The 22,859-nt window shown below is 42.5% G+C and overlaps 1 protein-coding gene across 10 annotated transcripts in view; it reads left to right on the top strand.

The window, feature by feature from the left end:
• The window catches only part of FOXN3 (forkhead box N3), a 212,151-nt gene that overhangs the window by 99,012 nt on the left and 90,280 nt on the right, over nt 1–22,859 (top strand). For all 10 annotated transcript variants that reach the window (XM_055814567.1, XM_055795573.1, XM_055808535.1 and 7 more), the window contains one exon: nt 5,835–5,971. In XM_055814567.1, coding sequence (XP_055670542.1) covers nt 5,835–5,971 — 137 coding nt within the window. The remainder of the gene's footprint in view (nt 1–5,834; nt 5,972–22,859) is intronic.

Genomic DNA, 22,859 nt, shown 5'->3' with positions numbered 1-22,859 from the left:
CGGGTGGTGTGTGAAATAGCGTGCTCTTTGCGTGGGTAGACATTTCCATTGTGCCTGTACTCTTGGGAGCTTGTATGGGTCCTTGCTGCTTGACAGCCCTGGGCACGCTCTCGCAACCCCCAGAGGTTTCAGGTGCAGGTGTCAGCAGTCAGCAATGGTTCCAGAAACACAGCGTCTGTGAAGAGGAGGCTGATGACATTGTGCTGCCACATTAGATGTGGTGCAGGCATAGAAATTGAGAAATGTTGTTCGTTCTTGTACTTTATATGCAGAAATCTATTTCTGGTCTAATACAATTACTTTTTCAGATTCTGTTCTGGCTGTACTTACTCAAATGGTTGTTTTAAGTTTTGTGGTGACATCATGGGTATCTGTGTCATCCAATTCTTGATCCTGTAGAAACAATTCTGTGCTTACATGGCATACTTGGACACCTGTAGAAGCTTGGTGGCAAATTGGTGTGAAGGGTTTGCCTCAAGCCCGCTGTTGCAGGGTAACTGGCACAGTGAGTTCAGGATAAATACTTCTTTAGAGTAACAACCTTTGATACTCAGTAATCTCTCCACTATTACTTGTAAAGAGGTCAGTTGCTGTAACAGTAGTAGGTTTCATCCATGAGAGCAAATGCTTAGATCAGTAATGGTGGATACTTGACACCGAAAAGTTCCTCATCACTGTAGAAGGTGTCCTTAGTGGTATTCGACTGCAACAACTTACACTGAGCTAGGCAGGGACTGATAAGTCTCAGTGGTGTGATTTGAAGATTTGATAGGTTGGGTCTGTAGATGATAGTTGGAAATGCCCTTTTTTCAAGTAATAGGACATTTCTGCTTTTTCTGTTTGCTTTTACAGTTCCTGAAAACCTCTGTAATCAGCGCGGCATATTTCTCAGTTGGTGTACATCTACACCACTTCAGCCTGGGTAGTTGCTATATACCTAATGCATATTGCTTCAGGAGAGTCTAGCCATGACCGCTCATCCCTTCCTGGTTTGGTAGTCGAGAAGAAAAAGAACAGATCTACTCAGTGGGGAGCTGCTGGCTTGGTTTTGATTTGGGTTTTTTTGTTTGACATAGCAAGGTCCTTAAAGAGTTTAACGATTCTCAGCTCGCTGGTGTAGCCTGGGTGGCTGTACAGAGCTGTGGGGTCACTCACACACTCAGGGTTCTCTTCTTTTGTTTCCTCTCCTCCCAGCCTCAGAGCCTACCCCTGTGTCGGTACCCAGCATCTCGGTGTCTCTGGTGCCTGGCTCTCCTGGTCTTTCCTTCGGGGTCGTGGCTGCCAGCCTCGGTGCTGCTCACCCCAGCTCTTCCATGTACCCCTGCTCTGTGTCACAGTAGTTTTCCCATTCCTCTTTCGAGCTGCTTTGTGTGCAGCCAGAGTCCCCTGCTGCGGAAGGAGAGAGCTCCCATTCCCCTCCCTGGCTCCCTGCATCCATTCCCCGCTTTACAGCAGCAGTGGGTGCTCATCAGACCACGTGAACCAGCTTGATGAGTTCAAATGACATAAAATTGTACCGGCAAAATAGTTTTCTTCAAGGAAAAGGACTGAAATGGGCTTGTGGAAGAAGGGCCGGGTACATGCAGGAGGGCAGGGAGGAGAACAGTGCAGCGAAGACCAGGGAAGCAGCAGCTCACACCCCTCCATCCACTACATCCCTTTTGGGGGATGTTCCCTTAGGGATCTGTTCCCTTTGGGACCCTCTTGGTGGTGGTGCTGCTATAAGAGATGTGGGTGCCTGAAGCTGCCTCTCCTGGTTTCAGTGCAGTCCAATGCAGATTCAAAGTGAACGTGTGACTGAAGCTTCAGAAGGTACAATTTGAAATTGCCAGCATCCCTCTGAGCCCGTATGTTTTGCGGTTCCTGTGTTGGCTCTTTTTGCAACACTTTATTTTGGGAAGACTGTATGGCAATGAAAAGAACAACCCTGGAAAAAAGCTGCGTTCCTGACACATTTCAAGTCTGTGCTAAAATAAACAAGGAACAAAATTCCTCAAATAAACATTTTCTGGAATTTTTATATAGACAGGGCATGTGTTTTTTCACGGGCATTGGTCTTGGAAAGAGCTCAACACGCAATTTTTTTTATTGAGCTTTGAGCAGATGGTAGGTGATATGTAAGGCCAGGCAGTTAGTTGTGAGGTACATGGAAACAAAATCTTTATAATGAGGAGTTTTAATAGTGGAAATGCAACGATAACAACTGAAAAAGCTGACTAGCAGCATTTTAATTATTTTTAAATTTGAAACTTTTGTTCAATTCTACTAAAAGATGACCAAACGGTTTTGTTTGGATCCTAACAGGTTGTGTAAAGTAGGATTTTAAAACTTCATGTGCATTCCATTGAGAGAAAAATCAATTGGACACAGAGTGTATTATGTACCTTTCATGGCAATGCACTGGTTTTAATTGTTGGGGGGGAGTCAATTTTGTATGTTTGAGACATGAGAAAGAGCAAATGAATTAATAAGTTGGGATTTAGTACACAATAACCTGATACAATCTACATACAATGTTGACGGAAAAGGGCATAACAATTTAATAATAGAAAAGATAATCAGCAGGTTTTTTAACAGAAAAATATTCAGTCATAAACTTTTACATGGTAACTTCTATGTGTTGCTTTCTCTCCCCATCAGAGAGAACAGCTTACCTACAACTATCATTTACTCTTGGACAAGGTGAAGGAGACTCATAGTAACTCTTCTTGTTTTTAATAACCTTAAATGTGACTGCAGAATTAATTAGTAAGTAACCTGTAATTGACGAGAGAGGAGGAGGTGGCTGTGCCTGGCCTTGGGAGCAGGTGGCATATTTGGGGGTCTGAAAGCACTGCAATGCTGAGATGATCAGGGGGCTGTTACCCACTCCTCGGTCACTTGTTGCCTGGGAGTCAAATGCAATCCAGGCATTTTTTCCCCCCTTCCTTGCTTTTTTTTGATTGGAGCCACTATTGACTTTTGACTTGGAGGAGTTAGCAAGCAGCATGCCAAGTGTCATAAGATGGAACTTAATTACTAACTGATGGGTCAGAGTTCCAGTGATTTCCTTTCCTGTGATTGCTCTGTATATGGGAAGACTAATGACACACCTAAATAGACAGTTAACAAAGCTTTTCACACCTCTGACAGTCAAGAAGGACTTTGAACCAGATGACATTCAGTTTTCTTTTTATTTCTGCTCTCTTGTGTGATTGTGGAAAAACAAAAGTAACTATCTTAAAAAAAGGAACTTTAGAGAGCTTTGCCTTAAATTGCAGGGGGGGGTTTGCTGCTAAATTAGAAGTCAGCTGAGTTGGACTGAAAATACAGCAAATCTGCCTTCCTAGTGTTTCTTTTAACAAGGAGTATAATTCTCAATACTTCTTGTGTGAGAGTTTCTGGTTTTCAGTGAGATTATTTTTGGCTTTTGCAAGAATATGGACAAGCCAAATAAATTTAGCTTAACAGTAATGAAGATTTTTGAAGTTACTCGTCAGTAGTGACTTCATCTTGTAAGGCCCTTAACTTGAACTAATTCTGATGGGTTTTGGGGGAGTAATCTCTTCCATGTAGATAAAAAGTCTGTTTTGGAAGTAAATGAAAAAGCAGAGAAGTTTGGAAACAATATATTCTGTTCCAGTAGGTACAAATACGGTAGATGGTATTTAAGTGTAGCTTTTTTATTTTACTCTTATCCTGTGCTGTAAGGAGTAAGGAATCCAGCAAAAGTTTTCTCCTAAAAACATTCCTAGTTTTGCATGTTGCTTGCTTAAAATGAAGCTTCATGTTCTTCTTGCTCTGGCTCTTGAGTGGAGCATGAAAGTGGAATTTGAGAGGTTTGGATTCTGTGTTCAATTCTGTCCTTTGCCTAAAAAGTTACTTACTAGGCTTAACATGTGAAGTCTCTGGCTCGTTGTCCCATATTTAAGAGAGGGCTAAACATAACAACCTCTTTTTTGCAAACTGTTTTGAGGTGTGTGGCGCACAGCTTCTGCCACTGGCACCAGTGGTACATCTTTCGGTCATCTGCTGTCGTGCTTTGCTGAGATGAAAGCCAAGAGTCTTGCTTGCGCTCTCTCTCTCTCTCTCTAGCCCCATTAATCTTGAGCTTTTTGGCCACGCAAAGGCCTTACTTCACCTTGAGAGCTGGAAGATGTCTTTCCTTAGGCTGTTAAGTGGCCTTTCTGCTAGGGTGCCTTTGGGGAAGCAAGGGGAGAGATGGGCTTGAACCCTGCTATCTTGTAGAAGCTTGACCCCATGTTCCTGGTTCCACCAGAGCAGCATGCAGAAGATGGTTGCTTCTTCATCCCCTCCTGCAGATGTGCTTGTTTCTGAAAGAAAGCAGTTGTGGCTACTGTGGGTTGTGCCAACCCCTCTCCTTTTCTTTCAAGCCAGGTCTCATGCAGTGCTGTGAACTTGCTACATGCTCCCGCACAGCCATTCAGTGACATTGGAGGAGATTTTTCTTTTTCATTTTTCTGTTTTCTTGAGGGAATAATTTAGTGCAGATATGCTGTCTGTAAGCTTGGAAGGAAGGTCTGTAGGCACGTTGCACATTGCACCGTGTATCCTAAAGTCGTCCACGAGGTAGAGAAGCACTTAGGAGTTGGTTGGGCTCCACAAAGATGATAAGATTTTGAAAGGAAACAACATCTGATTATGGTCTTCCTTGTGTCTTTAGAAAATAAGATCCCACTTCTGGTGTGATTTTTTGCGTGTCTGTGTGTGTTCTTCAACACGCGAAACAGAGAGCCTTGCTTCGCTGACAGAAGTTGAAGTTGAGAAGAGGGATGGTCCTGGGTTGAAAAGCAGCTAGAGGCAGTAGCACAGCCTTCCCCGCCTGCTCCATGGAGTATCAACATTTGCCAAAAGTCTTAACCTTAATGCCTTGAAAGCCTGCTAGTGGAGTTCAGTCAACAGTCAGGATTGGTATTTGTTTTTATGTATGCTCAAGACCAAGGCTGCTCCCGAGTTACCATTTCATATGCTTTCATAGTAGAGCCGAGGGAAAGTTGTTTTTCTGTTTGTTTGAGAACTCGCACGAAACAATTTAAAATATCTGCATCCTGACCTCTGATGGGATTGAGGCAAGAATTGAAATTGCACTGTTTGTAACTGCAGAATAAATACTGAGTTTCAGTGTAGTCTTCACATTACAGATTAAGTTGCTCCATGTGTCCAGAAAGGGTAATTACAGTAACTGTTGTTTTAACTGATCACAATTTCACAACACCCTTAAACAGTTTAAATTCTGATTATACTGTAGATTTTTTTTTGTTTGATTTGGGGGTATTTTTTTTTCTCTTTAGGGGAGAAAAGATGATTAATTTCCTCTTGTAGTATAATGGAACTGATGTCATATGAGTTGAAGGATGAAGTCCTTTTATTTTTAAAACAGTTGCTAGGGTGTTTAAACCCCTCCTTCCTAGCCCTGTTTCTTGTCAGTAAAACAGCAAAAGGAAAAGAAAATCACTTTCAAAAAGCATCTACTTTGAAAAAAAGTTTCCATTTAACAGTAATTGTAACTTCTTATTTTTCCAATAGGGGGTGATGGGGAAATTGCCAGATATTATTAAATCATATTAACTAGAAAAAAGAGGGGGCAGGGGGAAGGGAGCAACCAAACACTCATTCTTACTCCACACACACCCACCCCCCAAGAAGTGTGATTCAAATCATACAGTGGCAATATGTTATTAATGGAGCAATAATCTTTGGCAAGCAAACTATATTCACTTCTGTCAGACAAAAAACCCAGACCCACTGCTTTTCCTGACAAATACTGCTAAATAAATAAGGCTATGCCATTAGAACAAATATTTGATTTTTTTTTAATTCTTTTTTCTTTGCAGAGTATTGGAAAGGGGTCCTTGTGGTGTATAGACCCAGAATATAGACAAAATCTTATTCAGGCTTTGAAAAAGACACCCTATCACCCATATTCGCATGTGTTCAATACACCTCCCACATCTCCTCAGGCATATCAAAGGTAAGAACTAGATGCATTTTACAACTCTAAATGTTTTCATCTGGTGTTGCATATGAATCTTGGGTAAGACGTTAAATGTAATTAAGTGATGCAGTTTGGAAGTGTGCTAGCCAAGAAAGCCCGGGAGTGCTGGCGGCAGCCTGGCATTGCGCAGCAGTTGTCCGGGATGCCTTACCTGTCTGTCCCCCTGCGCGGCTGCAGCAAGTCCCCCGAGAGGAGCTCGCAGTCCTCCCATGTGAGCCACAGTGCCTTTGGCAAAAAAATGCCTGAAATTAAGATGCATATAAGCAAATGGAGAGCTCTGAAGTGCCCGCTTATCACCCTTTGCAATAGGTGAAAGCACAGTACCCTTGCTCAGAGGAGATGGGCTTGGGTTTTTTTCCCCCAGGCAAGCTATGGGGCCTGTGTTGTCTGTGCAACCCTCAGGTTTCCACAGCAGCCCTGTGCCCAGGTGACTTAAACAGCCCTTGTTGTAGTTACACCTCCCTTTGCGAGTGCCTGCACTTGAAGTTATCCCGGAGGGGTTTGGGAGAGGGCAAGAGCCATTTTTCGGTCATGCTTCAGTGAAATAAGCATGTGGTGGGGTTTTTTTCATTTGTTTTGCATTTGGTTTTGATCTGGCCGTTGCTTATGACTAAGGTTAGTGAAGGAAGAGAGATAATCTACGACTGCCATCTGTCAACTGGGGAAGAGATCACCGGTGACAAAACTGCTTTCTCTTTGCTGCTAATTTGGAGATTGTTTTCATCAGTTCTTCCAAATGGGCTGGGTCAGAAGTGCTGGTCGTGGCCAGCTCTGTACCACCTCACCCCAAAAAATCAGGACGGTGTCTTGAACCAGCCGCAGCAGCGGTCGGCAGCATCACCAGGACTTAAGAAAGTGACTGTGGTGGCTCGCACGGGGTTTGGGTTTGGGTTGGTTTGATTGTTCTTTTCCCGTAGCCGTTTCAACATTAGTGGGGAGGGCTGCTGCGGGGCGCGGTGCCGGGAGGGGCCGGGGTACGGGGAGGGGCCGGGGTACGGGGAAGGGGGCTGGCGCGGGGGAAGCCGCTGCCCGCCCATGCCGCCCGATGAGCGTGTGATGGTCGCCATAGCAACGCGGGCGTCTCCCTGGCAACGCGTAGCCCAGGCAGGTGCCGCCGCATCACGGGGCTGCGGCGCTGCCTGGCGAGAGGACCGGCCCTGGGGCTCAGCCGCGCCGTTGCCGTGGTAACGGGTAATCCTCCGCGGGCAGCCGCTCCGAAACTTTTTTGAAAACGGGGATCCTGTACCGGGTTTTGTGTCCCGCGGGGATCGGGAGAGGTGCAGGCGTTGGGTTGGGGCTTTTTTGTTCCCCTGGTTTGAAATGAGCGGCTGGCTGGCTCTTGGGTCGGGCCGGCGGTGGGAGGTGGCAGCAGTTTGGGATTTCCCGGAGGAGCGCAGCACCAGCAGCGAGGGCCCCTCTGGCTTGTGTTTCGTGTGGAGTCCAGAAAGATATTTTTCATAGTACCACCTTTAGAAGGGATTTTTTCACCTTCACTCTTCCCCTGCTCTCAGCGATCCTACCACTACTGTGCTTTGCAGAAGGACAGATAAATAGAATAATGGTATTAAAATTGTAATTTGTGTGTTTGAACAAGGCTTGTTTCCAGAGCCTTGCTTTATATATAATATCTGTTGCCTTTTTAAGAATATTTTAATTGTGCCCATACAGATTTATTCAGAGATTCTCGTATCAGGTAACAGTGTAATGCACATCTGACGTGGTAACGGAGGGACTTTGATCCCTTCTAATCCTTGCAAGCAAAAAAATACAGCAAACACACACAGTTGAAAGCAGGAGGATCTCTGATGTTCGGGGGTTTTTTTATGCTCGAAGTGACTGTTGTCTTAATGGGTCAGGTTTGCCAGAACTGCTGTGCACTTTGCTGGCAGATGTTGCCAGCAGGAGCTCACAGATAGCTTTTCCAGGTTAGGTTGAAGGAGGCAATGCAGCAGCACTGGCACAAGTGGTCCTTGCAGGGACAAGCCCATAGAGATGCCCCGGCTGGGTGCCTGGGTGTCGGGGAGCCTACCCCAGGGCAGCTGCTGTATATCCTGCACAGCCATATGCCCACTGCTCTCCTGTCCTCGCTGCATGTGGCAGAGGATGCCTGCAGAGCCACAGATGGGCAGAAGTTGTGCTGCCCTCTTCTTATGGGGTGGGTGGTCAGAACCTTACGGCTTGGTTTTGCATGTGGGAGAGGAGAGGTATAGTGGTGCATGCCAAACAGCATGGGATTTAAGAAAGCATTTTGAAAGACTCCCTGCTTTCACTGGTGCCCAGATGTAGCTGGGCAAATGGCAAAGCTGTCTTCTGAGCGAGGAAGAGGGAGGGATGCTACTGAAACATGCGCAAATGAGTCCCAAAACTGAAAGGGAAACTTCCTCTCCTTGGAAACAGTGGGATGTCAGAGCTGCTTCTATATTGCTTGTGCTGCCAAGCGCTTTCGAGTCTTCCTTGTAATAATGGCATCATAAAAGAAAGAGTTTGGCTGGCTGCAGGAGCAAATGCCTGGTAAATAGAGGCCCAAAGGAGGCTGGTTTTGTATGAAGAAATTGTGGTCTCACTGTTATATTTAGCTGATTATCTTTCAGTGGTCCCACTGTCAAATAAAATTTAATCTTCCCATAGCCTTCTGAAATATTTATTTATTCATATACTAATGAGTGGTGAGACATCAACATGAGACTGGTCTAGGCCATCAGTGACTGTTGAATTAATTTAATTGTGTATTGGCAGTTACATGGCAAAATAAGTTTTTCAAGTATATTTCTGATATATTCACAAGGAGGTGAACATTGAAAAACAATAATCCCATATGTAAGCGATGTCCTTGTACACATGATAAAGCATTCAGTAACGGGTAGAAAACATAAATCCACTCCACCATCCTCGGATCTCCAAAGCAATACATCGTCATAGTAACAAATTCCAAGGGAAATTTTTCTGGTGGTGAAGATAATACGTTTAGAAAAAATCCTTGGGTGGCAGAGGTTTTGCTGTCCATCCGTCTTACATAACTGAAGCTCACAACTAAGAGAAACTGTGTCACCTGATATTAAGGAAATAGGTCTGGAACCAGATAATTCACCAATATTACTCCTGCCTCTAGGAACAGGATTAATTGGAGGAATTACAAGGTTTATAAGGATCAGTTGGTGTGATTCCACAGGGGCAAGTTGACCTATTGCTTGTCTTTATCAGATGTTTTAAAAGAACCAGGATACACATATGAATCACATGTTCTGTTTAGTATCTGCATAAGCAGCTTAGGGGTGAATTGAGCACAGAGTGGAGGAAAGTATGGTAAAAATATCCCAAGCAAGATGATCACTGAACAGACAAATTGTCATTTTCTGAGCAGAGTTAATTACATGAGATTATTTAGTTTTACAACTACACTAGAACATCCTGCATGAACATAACAGGGAAGACCTTTATGAAGGATTTTTATGATGTGAACCCACACAATTGGATGGCTGACCCCATTACACCAGTATCATTTGAGATCAGATGTATGACTCAAACAAGGAAGTGTGGATTACGTTGGGCTCTATGTATAAAGACCATAGTTTCAGGGGAGAGAAGCAATCTTGCAGTGTTTGCATAGGAGAAGGAACTTCAGACTACAGTTGTCCGAATTGCTATTGCAATTCAGGGTGAAGATTATGTGTAAGCTCTAAGAGCAGCAGCAATATAGCAATGTGAACCATTTAATTTTAATTGGATTGGATATGTATTTTTTAAAAACAATATTTATGCCAAACAAAAAAACCCACCCTTGGATTATTATCTGATTTTTCTAATTGAATTTCAAGGGTAAACTAACACTGATACACAGTGTTACAAAGAAAAAAACTTGGTGTGGAAAAATAGGTGCTTTAGGCTAATATGTTTATTTTAAAATATTTACAATTAAGTTGGCAATAGCAACATTGAAATATATTGATAGACACAAACTTGGTGAAGTAACTGTGTAAGTCTGTGCCCTGATATTTCATCTATATGTTTTATTTCCAGTTTTCTGACTCTTAACTGAACTGTACTGTAGTAGCACTTCGAGGAGATCTTGAAATGTTTTTTTTTCTTTTCTCTGTATTATATGGGACTAGTTCTCAACTGTATTTCTCCTCCTACTGCTGAAGATTATGTAATCTAAATTGTAATGTAATCTAAATGTAATCTAAAAGAACAGAAATTATTAGTTTCAGAGATGGCTAAAAAAATATTTGAAGATTTGGGTCACCACCTAGGAGTATCGGCTAGATCCCTTGACTTGCGGAGCATTAGTGCACTGCTTTTCATTTTCCCAGTGTCTTTTGCTAATTGTAATTTGTTAAACCAGTGGTGAGTGTTGACACATGTCTGAAGTTGCCATATAAATAACGAAACTGCAAATGTGCCCAAGATAGAAACTGAAGAGTGGTTTCCTTCTTGCATTGCCCCAGCCTGCCTGTTCATAAAGGCTTTGTTGGGTTCCTTGTTGGTTTGCTCCTTTCCATAGCTCCTCGGGTGAGTTTGGTTGGTATGTTCTGCTTCAGGAAGGATTGAGACCCCAGTTAGTCCTGAGCTGGATTTGTGCTTGGCTTTAGACAGATTCCACCTGTGCACACCAGAGCACTTTTATCAGAAAAATGCCTCCTCTGATGGGTGTCACTGTTTCAGCCAGGCTGCCCTCTGCAGAGAAGGCTTGAGCCTTGCTGGGCTGAAATGGACAGGAAAATGTGTAGCAAAAACTAACTGCCCCATGATTTTGGTTGTTGGTGAGAGGAGTCAATCTGCAGCCGGTGTACGTGGTGGTGTTGGCAGAGTGGGTGCTGCAGAGCTGCCCCGCTGCGCTGCCAGGCTCCCGGCTGATGCTGCAGCCTCAGAGGCTGCTGCATGAAGGTGGCCCTGCAAGAAGTCAGCAAAAAAAAGCCCTCTACTTCTTCTGTAGAGTCACTTTCCAGAACAGTGTTTCATTTAAATGTGTGTTGGCTTCATGATCTGGTTTTCCTTTCCTTGTTGAAGCGAGTGGTACAGAGGAAGGCCAATGGATCACAGAGGGACTGCAGGCACGTGACTAACCAAATGTTTTATGAAACTTTGCCAGCCTGGGATTTGAAAAATTTGGAGTGGCTTCTGTTTCATCAAATTTAGTGTCTCTTAACATTTCCTGCTGCTGGCTTCCGTAAAAATGCTACAAACTCCTTAAACGTTCATCACTTCTCCAGGATCTTGTCTTTTTATACCTGTTTCTGATAAAACTAGTTTTCCTTATTCTTTATCCCGAGGTAGGATTCGAAAAGGGGACTTCATGATTATGATCCCCATCTAACTTTTGAAATTTATTAATACAGACACAATGAAAAATTCATGAAACTTGGTTTTCAGGGGGGAAAAGCTTTTGCTGCCAGGACCATCCATCACTGCAAGCCCTGTAGTAGATGGCAGGAGAGGTGGCCTGGGCACACTTAGATTTGGATTTCAAGGAAAAATAATGCATTTACCTATTTTAAGACTGAAAATGTAGTCTTGCCACTCTTAGTCCTTGCTTCCTGCTTGCATTTCCCCAGTACAAGTCCTCCCACCGTGCGGTGGGGAGGGCGAGGGGCAGCCGTGGGGCAGGAGCTCCCTGTGTGGGGCCTCGCTGCACCCCCACCTCCTGCTGCAGCAAAAACCCCATGGGCAGCTGCTGCCCTGCACTGTTAGGAGGCAGTTTGCGTATAGTCCGCTCAGGATGGGGAACTTTGAAGCTGTTACATGGATGTGAAACAGACAAGCGTTCCCTGCTGAGGATGGCTGTTGTAGATCAGCTGCTTAGGAAACTGCTATTACTGGAAAAACTGCTTCAAATATTTGCGGGTTTGGGCTTTCCTGTCACAAGCTTCACTCTTTTGCAGTTGTTTATTGAAGCTAAACCTGCATCAAAGTCAGTATGTTGTCAGTTATCGTTTTGGACAATGTATAAGCATGTCTTTTATCCATATACTTTATAACTTGCAATTAGAAAACATCTTCTGTGGCCATTTGGTGAAACAACCTTTTCCCATTCACTGAAAACTTCAAAGCACTGAAAGACACTGCAGGGTATGTCCTTGCAAGAAGGGACTTAGAAAAGAAATTAATTGGTTGTCCTTTGCAGTCTGGAAACACAGATTTAATTCATTATTATGGTTTTGCTTTCAATAGGAAATGAAGCTGGCCACAGAGCATTCTAATTTCTGTGCATGTTACAACCCCTTTATCAAGATCGATCTAGATAGTTTGCTTCCTGGATAGAGACAGAATGAGTTTTCTTCTCTTTGGGGAATTTTGTTTCATTGTTTTTGTAGCTCAGGGATCACAGAGAACACAAGTTCTTCCAAATTGTGCCTGCTCTCTGACGCCATAATATGTTTTGATTTGAAGGGTATCTATACTGTGGGATTATGCTGCTTAGTTTTTGTTTCTGGCAAGTTGGAGAACATCGGTTCCACTTGATGCCAGGTAGGAATAGCAAAGAATAAAGAACTTCTGCTTGAGTGGATATCTGTAATGCTATCAGTGCATAAATATTTGAGGATTTGCGAGTCCAAGACTTGTTTTCTAACATCTGTGTCTGCTCTCTAGCCAGTAGATTTCTGTGATGTGGGAAGTATCCCATTAAACATAGTTTCAGAAAACAAAACATATCAGCTCTTACCTTTTAAAAGGAATTTTCTTGTGTGTTACCATATGAGGGAGACAGAGGGGAGTGAGATAAATTGGGAAAGGTGGCAGCAGATCCTGGACAGAAAGTCCAAGTCCACCCTCTTCCATGCAACAGTTTCATGCATCCTTTCTGCAGTGCTATTTTGCTCAGTAGGAACGGCTTGTGGAAATACAAATAACCCTCTAATCATGTCTTCATTCTGCTCAAATTTAGATAAATGCTTCTGAGCCTTCTCAGCTTAGAGGTTTTCAGTTCTTTTTCATCCATACCCCCAAAACAGTAGAAATGTCTCGTTTCCTATTTGCCAAATACGTAAAGATTAGGTTGAGTTTTTGTGTTGGCTGTGTGTTTGCAGACTTCTGGTAAAGCAGCTTCCTTAGCCTGTTGTGTTTCTCTAGATTCCAGGAAAACACCAGCTCCTTGCTTTGCGTGGTTATTATTCATAGTCCTGTTCGTTGAACAGTTTTCCCAGTTGCTTGACTTTTTAGCTCCCCCGCCCTGTGCCTTCTGTAGATAAATATAGCCTTCTTCCAAAGATAGCTTGGAATGGTACCATAAATATTTCCATTTCAGTTCATGGGAAAAGGAAAGTCTAGGGGATGAGTTTTGAAATTTTTGTTAGTTTGTAAATCCATCTGTAGACCAAGGTATTTCCCTATGAAAACTGTTAGTGGCCTCATTGACAGAGCTGTGAATTGCTGACTGCAGAAACTTGAAAGCATGTGGGTGCTGTGCTTCTGAGATTGTTTTTTGCAGCTCCCCATCCCTCTTCTCTGCTGTCCCCAAGTGTGTTCTTGTGCAGTTAGGGTGTGTGCTGTGCAGTGTATGAGCAGAAAGCAGAGAGCATGGGATGCACCTTCACTTTGGTTACCAGTATTCAGTCCACCTCTCATCTCCCTCAGTGTTCAGTCCATCTCCATCAGTTGGAACCTCCAGTGTTCAGTCCATCTCTCGCCCTTCATCCCATTGATAGCCATTGCATCATGATTACAACTGCAGCAGTTACATGGGTGGGGAAGCCTGCACAATGCAATTCAGTAACAGTTCACCAAAATTTTAGTAGTTGAAAATTAGGACTTGGGAACAAGTGCTTGTGTGATCAACAGTGGCACATGAGCATCATGTTTGTTGATCATACAGTATTACAGCAGTGGAGATCATCTGACTTTGCATTTGAAAACAGACTCATGAAGCGCGAGAAGCCACAAATAGTATGATAATGTGTTACATCTTACTGCTGTTGGACTCAGAAAAGGTTTTTTTCATTTCCAGAACTCAAGTTAAATTTTTAAATTGAATTTTAATTATTCTTTTTTATTATTTTTTTATTTTATATTTTCTTCACTGTTCTATCAGTTACAGAACTTCTTTCCTTTGGTGCCTGTAGTAAGAAAGATTTACAGGGAAAGTCACCTTATTTGCAGTTCTGTTGTAGGACTGACATCCTTAACACAGTTTCTAATGTTATATTAATAAAGTTTCTGTGAGAAAGTTACGATAATTTCAGAATCTTTCAAACTAGGGAGGGGATGGCTTTTATGATTTTAAGGCATTTTGCAGCTCAATTCTTCATTATTTATTTAATATTTGTTTACACTCAAACCAAGTTACATTGACTATTTACAAGAATTGCAGTTCTGTCTTAAACAAAACGAAATGGACCTTTCATCCTTTTATGTAAAATTTGAATGTATACTGGGGAATAGAGAACTTGTTTAAGGTGTGAGGGAGCTGTTGCAGTTTATGCGAAACTCCCAGTATTTGTGTAACCGGTTTGTTCCATATGTAATGCCCTTCCAAGAATGTCAGTTCTGCACAGAGGTTCAGCGGCCTTGGCTAAGGGAAGAGGCCAAGCAGACTGGTTTGGCAGCTCCTCATCATCTGGGGACAGTCCACTTGAGCCAAGAGCTGGAGGAACTGGCTGCAAGTGACTTGACTTCTCCCCAGGTCGTAACTGAAAGTGACAACTGCACCATAAAACCACTGGTTGTCCATATAGAAACATCCTGGGAGTTGAGCATGGGCAGTGTGAATTAATTCCTGCTTTCTCTGCACAATGTTAGGGAGAAGCAGAACATGAGAGTCCCATTTCATTGCTGCTCACAGTGTGACTATGGAAGATCCTAACAATGTGGGGTCCAGGTGATAAAGGTGGCCTGTCTGGCCTTGGGTTACCCATCAGAGGTAAAAAACTGAACTAGATGGTGGACCTGCAGCCTGGGTTCTGAGGCAGCTGGCGCAGCAGGTTGGGAGATCTTGAGCTTCAAGGGAAGGTCAGTTGAGCTTCAAGGGAAGGTCAGTTGAGCTTCAAGGGAAGGTCAGTTGACCTTCAGACCTTACAGACCAGCTGGTCTTTTTGTCCTGAGCAAAATCCTCTCTTGATTTCCTTATCTCCCAGCCGTAGGGGGGCACGCACCTGTGTGCTAAGCCAGGCTTGTCACAGTAGTGTTTCCGGTTACTTTATACATACAGTTAAAAGTGCAGTTGCATTTCATACCTGTGTTAGGTGTCTGCGTAATCCCTGCTTGTGTATGTGACCAGTATTTCTTGAAGTATCAATCATGCTTTCTGCAAATGTTGTTTCTTTTTTTTAAAAAAAGCACAAGTGCCCTAAACTTTTAGAGCGTTTCCACTGCCATACTGCAGTGCCACTGGCCCTAAATCTTGAAGTAAAGGGTAAATATTTATTCTCAGATAAAAACCTCAAAACAAATTCGAACAGGTTAGTCTTTTTGATTCTTTATTAGCCAGTACACTTTTTCTATATGGTTATGTATGGTATACCAGTGTATGGATATGTGTATATATAGTGTCCTGTATGCTGATATTATCTCTATATATATATATATATATAGTTTGATATGCTTTCTGGAGAAGACAGGCTATTTTAATTTGTTTGAAGAAAGTAAGTTTTGGTATCAATTTGTTTGTTAATATTTGAATGCTCAAATCATGAGGTTTTTCTCTTATCATTGGCAGTTACGACTTCCCTTCAGAGGTCATAAAACCTTCAGCTCAGGGCTGGAGTTGCCACATGCAGGTTATGATTACTGAACGTGCTCTTTCTGGCTTTTATAACTCCCTTCATCACCATGATACCTGGGTTTCTGTTGTATACAGTTTTTAATGTGTGTGAATCCGTCCTCTGATTGTATAATATGACTATGTAAAAGTGATATTTCTCCTATTTTTGGATGGAACTGGGTTTTGTATGAATAAAACTTCGGCTAGAGTTGTTTCCTTTCACAGGAACTTCCATGACTGAGAGGAATAAAAACTGAAAGGGCTTAAATGGTATTAAAATACCTCATTCTGAAGTTTTGGAACAAAAAGCATAGTCTTTTTTCATCCTGAAACTTTTTTACATGAGTTCTGAATTTTGACTTGGAAAATCAAGCTGCTTGTTTCATCAGAATGAGCTACTTACATAAAGCCTGTTTTTTGGAGGAGGTGGGGGGCTCCTTAGTAGAGAAGTTTCCATCCTCAGCAAAGTCCTGCATGGTTGGGAAGAGAGGCTGTCTTCCTTATGTATTTACTTGTTTGTCCCAAAGTAAAAAGACAGGAGGTGAGAGCTACAGCTCTTTGCTTGTCCACTGTGTTTTATGCTACAGTGGCCTGCTAAAATGGTTCTTCCCCTTTCCCCTTGAGAAACAGAAGTGCTCAGCACTTGCGTTTCTTGTTCTTTTTCAGTAAAGCCACACTGAAACTCTGAAGGTTGTATTTGAATAGCTGTAATACTGTATTTTTTCCACAGATGTTTTAACTTTATTTTGGGAACCCCACAATTCTTTAAAGAAAAACTGTCAAGCAATTTTGGTACATCTAAATATAAATGAGAATTAAGGGGCCGTGTACTAGATAGATTTCAGGAGACTCTTGTTTGGGCATCTTTTCTGTTCTAGGTGGTCCCAAAGGGAGTGTGTGTGTGGGGGGGTCCTTGGCAGTGCCATTTGTTCTGTTTCTAAAGGATGACACTGACACTGTTTGTAAAATGTAGCGTTTGCCGCTCTTCCCCCCAGCCCTGGTTAGAAAAAGTGGGGTGGGAGGCTTATGTAGGGTGTAAATTAGTGGAACTTGCTACCGCAGAAAAATGCTGAGGCTAAGAATTAAGCAGTAGTCCCCCAAAAGGTGGAGTGTTGTTTTAACTATCACGACCAGAGCCAATACAGATATACCTGGAAGAGGGTACTAGACTTTGTGGGATTTTTAGGTTTACATAGGTCTCTCCAATACTGCACAGATTTACTGTGCTAAGCTGCTTCTCCGCTCTCTGTGAAGCTTCCAATACCAGAGATGGGTCATGGAAACCCTGGACCAAACAGGCTGCTGGTTTCATCCAGTTTGGTGGCTTTCATGTTGTTATACTTTCAATAAGATTCCCTGTTTTGCGCCTGAGGCTTTTTTGCCTATGACTTCATGTGGTTTTAGTGATAAATGTGCAAATTTTGGGGGGTTTCAGCACATAGGTATATGTCTATGCATGTACATTTTATGTCAAAAGGTAGTATGGCTGCCAGAGAAGCTACTCTCTTTTGCATCTAGAAACAAAATGTACTGTTTTAGTGCAGGTGACCTGTTTTCATTACAAGAGTAAATACAGCAACAGTGATAGGAGAATTGCTTGAGACAGCTAGTCTGAAGTGGGTTTGTGTAAGCAGATTGACTAACAAACACATTAGAGAAGTTCATTTTGTTGATGAATAACTTGCAGATACCAGAAGAGGAGTGTTGGTAAGGTGCAGCCTGGCTCTGCCACTCGGGGTGAAGTTGATTGGGTTGTCACATAGACCTATGCATCTGTTTACAAAGGAACGTATTTTCCATCTCTGTGTTTTAACATAGTTTTTCCCTTTGTGAAAGGGGAATGACTGAAGAGATTGGCCAGCTCAGATATGAGTGTGAATCAGAGTTTCATAAAAGATCTTTCTTTTCATCCTGACACATTTCTGCTTTGTTGGCAATCTCCTCCTGTTAATTGCCACAACTCGCTCTGTGGGCTCATGTGTATGCTTCAGTTATGTACAGTAATTTTTCATTGCTCTTAAATCTTAAAGCATCAAAGATTGCACAGCCAATGAGTCTTGCTAATACAAATGTAAATGTATTGCTTTCTTGGCTTGCTGCAGCATGTGTGCACTTGTTAAATTTTCTTTTCATTAGCTTGTATGACACATTTTTGGTATTAGAATCAGTACTACATGGACTTTATTTGTGAAAGTGGAATAACTGTAGTTTATTATTCTGCCCTTTTCAGCAGTAGTAGTTGGTGTCCAGCTTCATACAGCTGACATTTTTTTGCATTTGTTGCTTATGGCCCCTTATACCTGACTGCTGTTGCCAGTTGTTCTCTGTGCTGTAGTTTTTAACCTCACTGATGCGTTCTCTATGTTGTCTGTCTGGATAATATAAATATTGCAGAGCTCTACGCCTCTCACTGCTTTTCTCTGTAACTATTTTTATCAGGATTCCATGATATATCCTTCCACAAGAAATTCTGTTGAAACAGTGGTTACAGGCTTGATGGGAAACTTCCTAAGGTTACTCTGAAAAACTAAGATGCTCAGAACAGACTCTCTTTTTGACACTTTCACTTCAGTGTTCAGCAGTGTATATAATTCTGGGGTTTAATCTTGTGTGAGTGTGGTGGTAGTGGTATTTTTTTAAAACAGAATATGTAAAATAAAAATTACTTGCATAGTAATGCAGATATTGAAGATTGCGTTACTAAAAATGTAGTGATGCTTTAAAATATCCATGCAGCGTTGGGAATTCGTAACTGATGGCAGTGCAGGATGCAGGTTCCAGTAAAAGTATATGAAAAAGAGATGCAGATTTAGCAAGTTTGGCATCATTTAGGTTTCATTAATTTTTGTTTAATCCAGATTAGCAGATGGAGAAAAAAATATAAACAAAACTGAATTTTGTAAACAAAATCAGAACTACTTACTGTTAATTATATAACTTTCCTGAAAAGACTTACTTTCAGGCAGCTTCGGATCAATGACAAAATTTGTAACAGCTCCTAAAGTATATATGAACTCTATTAATTGGAGCTCCTTCTCTATATTAAAAACTGTTCTCTCGTTAGCTGTTTTGCATATGAAAGATGAAGACGACAATTTTTCTCATGAGATTAAAAAATAAATAAAACAATTAATTAGAATGAAATAATTTTCTAAACTTAAGGGAATTAATAACAAACAAAGCTTCTGGAGTAGCCAGCTTTTATTTTGCAACTTGCAAGTATAGCATAATGTAACAGGAAGATTTTGTACAAACACATTTATTCCATGATAGTTTAAGAGCTGTAATCAGCTATATTGCTGAAGTGATGTAGATCTTTTGGATATTAAGTGTATTTTGCTGCTTTTGCCTTCAGATGTAGAAATAGACTTACTCAGATTTGATGGAAAAAGAGAATGGAAATTTGTGCTGGAAGTGCTAGAGCTGGTCACCTTCTGTTTCCCTGGGGTTATTACCATCAAAATCCTGCTTTGAATACAGGGAAGGCTGTATTGATGAGCTCTGTATTTTGTAATGATACAGAGCAAGATCTTTAAGAGTTTATGTTGAGTGGCACTATCAAAAAAAACCTGCCCAGGTTCTCTTTTGCCTATTTCTTTGCCCATTTGCCATCCTCAATTCACTACAGTGGGTATGAGATGCCCCTGGGAAGAGTGGCTAGCACTCCCTGGGTGGTACTCAGTCAGTACAGTTAAAAACCCCACTAACAGTTGCTGTCTGATCAGTTAAAACCCCACAGAGTAACAGAGGAAGCTTTTCACAGGCTGTGTGGATTTGCCACCGAGTTTGCCTTTTGGCTAGTCTAAGACAACAAAAGCATACTTGAGCTTTAACCATGCCACATGTGACAGTGGTATGCAGCAGTCTCCAGACTAGTTCTCAAACAGCTGCCTGAGGACCTTGGAAGCAGGATCTTCTGATTGCTCAGCAGAGGGTTGGTTTGCGGGTTTGGTTTAGTTTTATTTTTTGGGTTGCATCTTTGTGTGTGTGTGTGTGTGTGTGTGTTTTCTTTGGTTGTCCTTCGCAAAGTCATTTTAAGATGTTCTTGCTGCCCTTGTACAATAGCAAACTTCTCAGTTGTGCTGGTGAAGACACTGTATAGTTGCACTGTAAATGAGATCCTGGTGATTTGTTCATTTTTTTTAAGGGATTGGGGCTTGTCAGGGAGGGATGAGGGCTTTCTTAAAGCATTCCTACCAGAGAAAACACATCATTGAACCGTAATCTCACTGAGGCTAGTTAGATGGCACAGTGCTCTGCTGGTAAAATTATGCTACATCTGGCTCCCAAAGCTGAGTTTCTGCACAGAAGAGCCTGGAGGCATTATCATGCTTAGTGTTGACTCAGGTGTGTTCTGACAGGTGAGTGCTGCAAACCTGCCTTAAAGGTTTCTTGACTTGCACACCTGTATTCTCAAGTCACTTACACAATATAGGAAAGTTTTCCTGTGCCAGGTAAAGCAGCTGTTGGGGAAAGAGGTGCTGCACCTGAACTTCATGATTTTAGTCTTCACAAGCTTGGTGAGAGAGGGTAATTCGCGTGGCACAGTTCGGCAGTCTGTGCATCGCTCAGCTTATGCTGTAATGCAGTAGTGGTAGAGCAGCCTGTGCCGGTACGGGAGTTGGGATCACACTGAAGTAGGCAAACACTATCCAGGGACTCTGACCTGGGGAGACGGGACTGGCAACACGAACTGATCTTTACTTGCTGTCTTCTGATTTCAAACTGCAAGGTAGAAAAGGGAGGTTGCTTTGATGCTATAAACAAGTTCACAGTATTCCTCTGTGAACGCAGGTGCTTGATTTTCATGAGGATGTCTCTCTGGCTCTGTTGTATTGCTATTGTGAAGAGGCTTTGACATTTGGATGGAAAACTTGCCATTTTAATAGCATGTGAGGAGGAAACAAGTACACAGGCTCTGGCTTATCTTTCCTTGGTCACTGGCCAGGTGCAAATAATGAACTTATTAGACTGTATTAATCTCTTAAAGGAAATGGTCTGAAATCCATCTGGTAGAGTGCTGAAAAGCAGACTCAATAAAATCCTAGAAAATTGACTGTAGGAAAGAGTTTTCTGTTGGCAGAAAGCTGAATTGGATGACCTGAGGAGAGTCCTCTGTCTGAAATTTCTGATGCAAAGGCAAACAGAAATAAGTGATGGATCCCTGAGCACAAGGTTTGCAAACTGCATTTTCAAGAGATGGAGAATTTAAATGCACTTGTTTCAGCTGATCTTCTGTAACACTGTTTCCTCAGTGAGGTGTCATGCTATGGGTAGCTTCAGCATGGTGGGGGAACCTAACATTCAGAGAGTGGTAATAGGCACAGAGCTAAGCATACTTATTACACATCTTAATTCAAAAGCCACCAAGACACCATCTGATCTCAAGCTATGGTGCAAACAAAGAAAAATCATCAGTAATCTCAGCTCTGTGTTCAAACCTGCTATCGATTTCTGTGACTGGAGATAAATGACAAGTTTTTACCATGTGACTGTTGTGTACCCACACCATTTCTGGTGGGTACTGGAATTAACAGAGCATGCCTTTTTTTCTCCAGTGACAGCCAGATGCTGGCTGAGCATGCCAGAGAGTATGTCTTTTTACACAGAAACCTTTGGTGTTGCCTCTTCATGCTAGCAGTACATTCCTTAAACGTAGTCAGATATTGTGTCTTGTGTGGTGGCTTTTGCAGCAGCCTCGCACCTGACAGCCCATCTCTTATTGATGGTCCACAAGAAGAGCTGATCTGTCAGGAGAGTGAGGCAAGCTTTATCTTTTTCCTGTTTTAATGCTGACATACTCTTCATAGCATAATGGCTGGCAGGTGCCTGAAGGTGTGCAGTAGCGAATGAGGGTATGGATGTAGTCACAGTTGTATTAAGCTCCAGAGTGCTCCTTGGGAGTACAACGGAAGCGATGTATATCTCATTATATGGAGTTTCTTGTGTTGTTGTCCTTCAGCTTCAAGACATTAGAAGACACTGTGCAGTATCTAAGTGTCAAAACTTTATGTGGACTCTTGGTGATGCAGTCTTACCAGCTTTGAAAACTTTCAGCTTATTTTGCCTGAATCAAAACTCAAGGTTAGCTTTAGGTTTGCTGGAAATGAACATCCATTGGAAACAGCTTTTTTTGTGGTTTTGTTTTAATGGACTTGCTAGATAGAAGTTTCCAATTACAGAAAAGCTAACTTTGCTTCCAAGTCTGGCTGGGAAATGGTCAACACTGATAGTCCCTTGGTAAGAGAAGTCATTGTTCCTTTTTGGCACTACCTGCGAATACAGTCATTAGCTGAAAAGTAGCAGGCTTTCTTAAATCTCCTCTTTGCTCTTTATTCTTCAGGGAGTCGTATTCTTGAATGTTTCTTAAACAAAGGCTGTCCTTTCACCACACCAACTCGGTCCTGTCACGTCGACGTGTCCCTCAGTGGTGGCATTGCCGCAGCACCGGAGCGGAGGTGTGCAGGGTGCTCCCTCGCTTCCCTTCTCCTTCATGCTGCTGCTGGAGCTCGGGAAGCGCCAACGCTGCCTGTGCCGCCCTGCATGCCTGGCTGGCGGGGCTCGGCCCGGGCACGGCGCCCTGCATACCCTGCCCTCCGGCCTGTGGATCGCCCACAAACTTGTGGAGCTCCTTGAGCAACAGTGAATCAATTCTTTGCCTCTGCAAAATCTTGCTGCTCATGCTGTGCAATTTAAAGACAAAATGCTTCCTGCTAATTATTAACAGTTACTCTGTAGGAACAGACTCATTAGAGGGGCACTGAACCCTGGCCTGCCATCCTTTTCAGCAACTGAACAATGTGAGAGGGAGGGGGAAGAAACTAGGAGAGAAACTGGAGTGCTGGCACCAATTAGTCCTGAGATTAGTCCTGAAAGAGGATTGCAATTTCAAGGCCAAAAAGAGTAGGGAGTGGGTAAAAGGATTTGAAATGAGATTATAGGACCTAAAAGCGCCTTTCTTTTGTTAGGGAAATAATTCAGCAGTTTTGCTCAAGCCAGTGAGACAATCCAGTTTAGTGGCTGAAGTAGATGTGTGTCCTGTTGCTTTTTAAGGTTCTTTAACTAAGTTGATCCCCAGTTGCATTTGTTGGTGCTTCCTGCGAAATCAAAGTGTTTTCATCAAACAAACAAAAACACAGAGGAAAGCTATTGCCTCATCAAAAGACCTGT

Source organism: Falco peregrinus, chromosome 1 (assembly GCF_023634155.1).
Source record: "Falco peregrinus isolate bFalPer1 chromosome 1, bFalPer1.pri, whole genome shotgun sequence".
Lineage (NCBI taxonomy): Eukaryota > Metazoa > Chordata > Aves > Falconiformes > Falconidae > Falco > Falco peregrinus.
The sequence above is the reverse complement of the archived record's forward strand: the minus strand, read 5'-3'. Positions and strand labels throughout refer to the sequence as shown.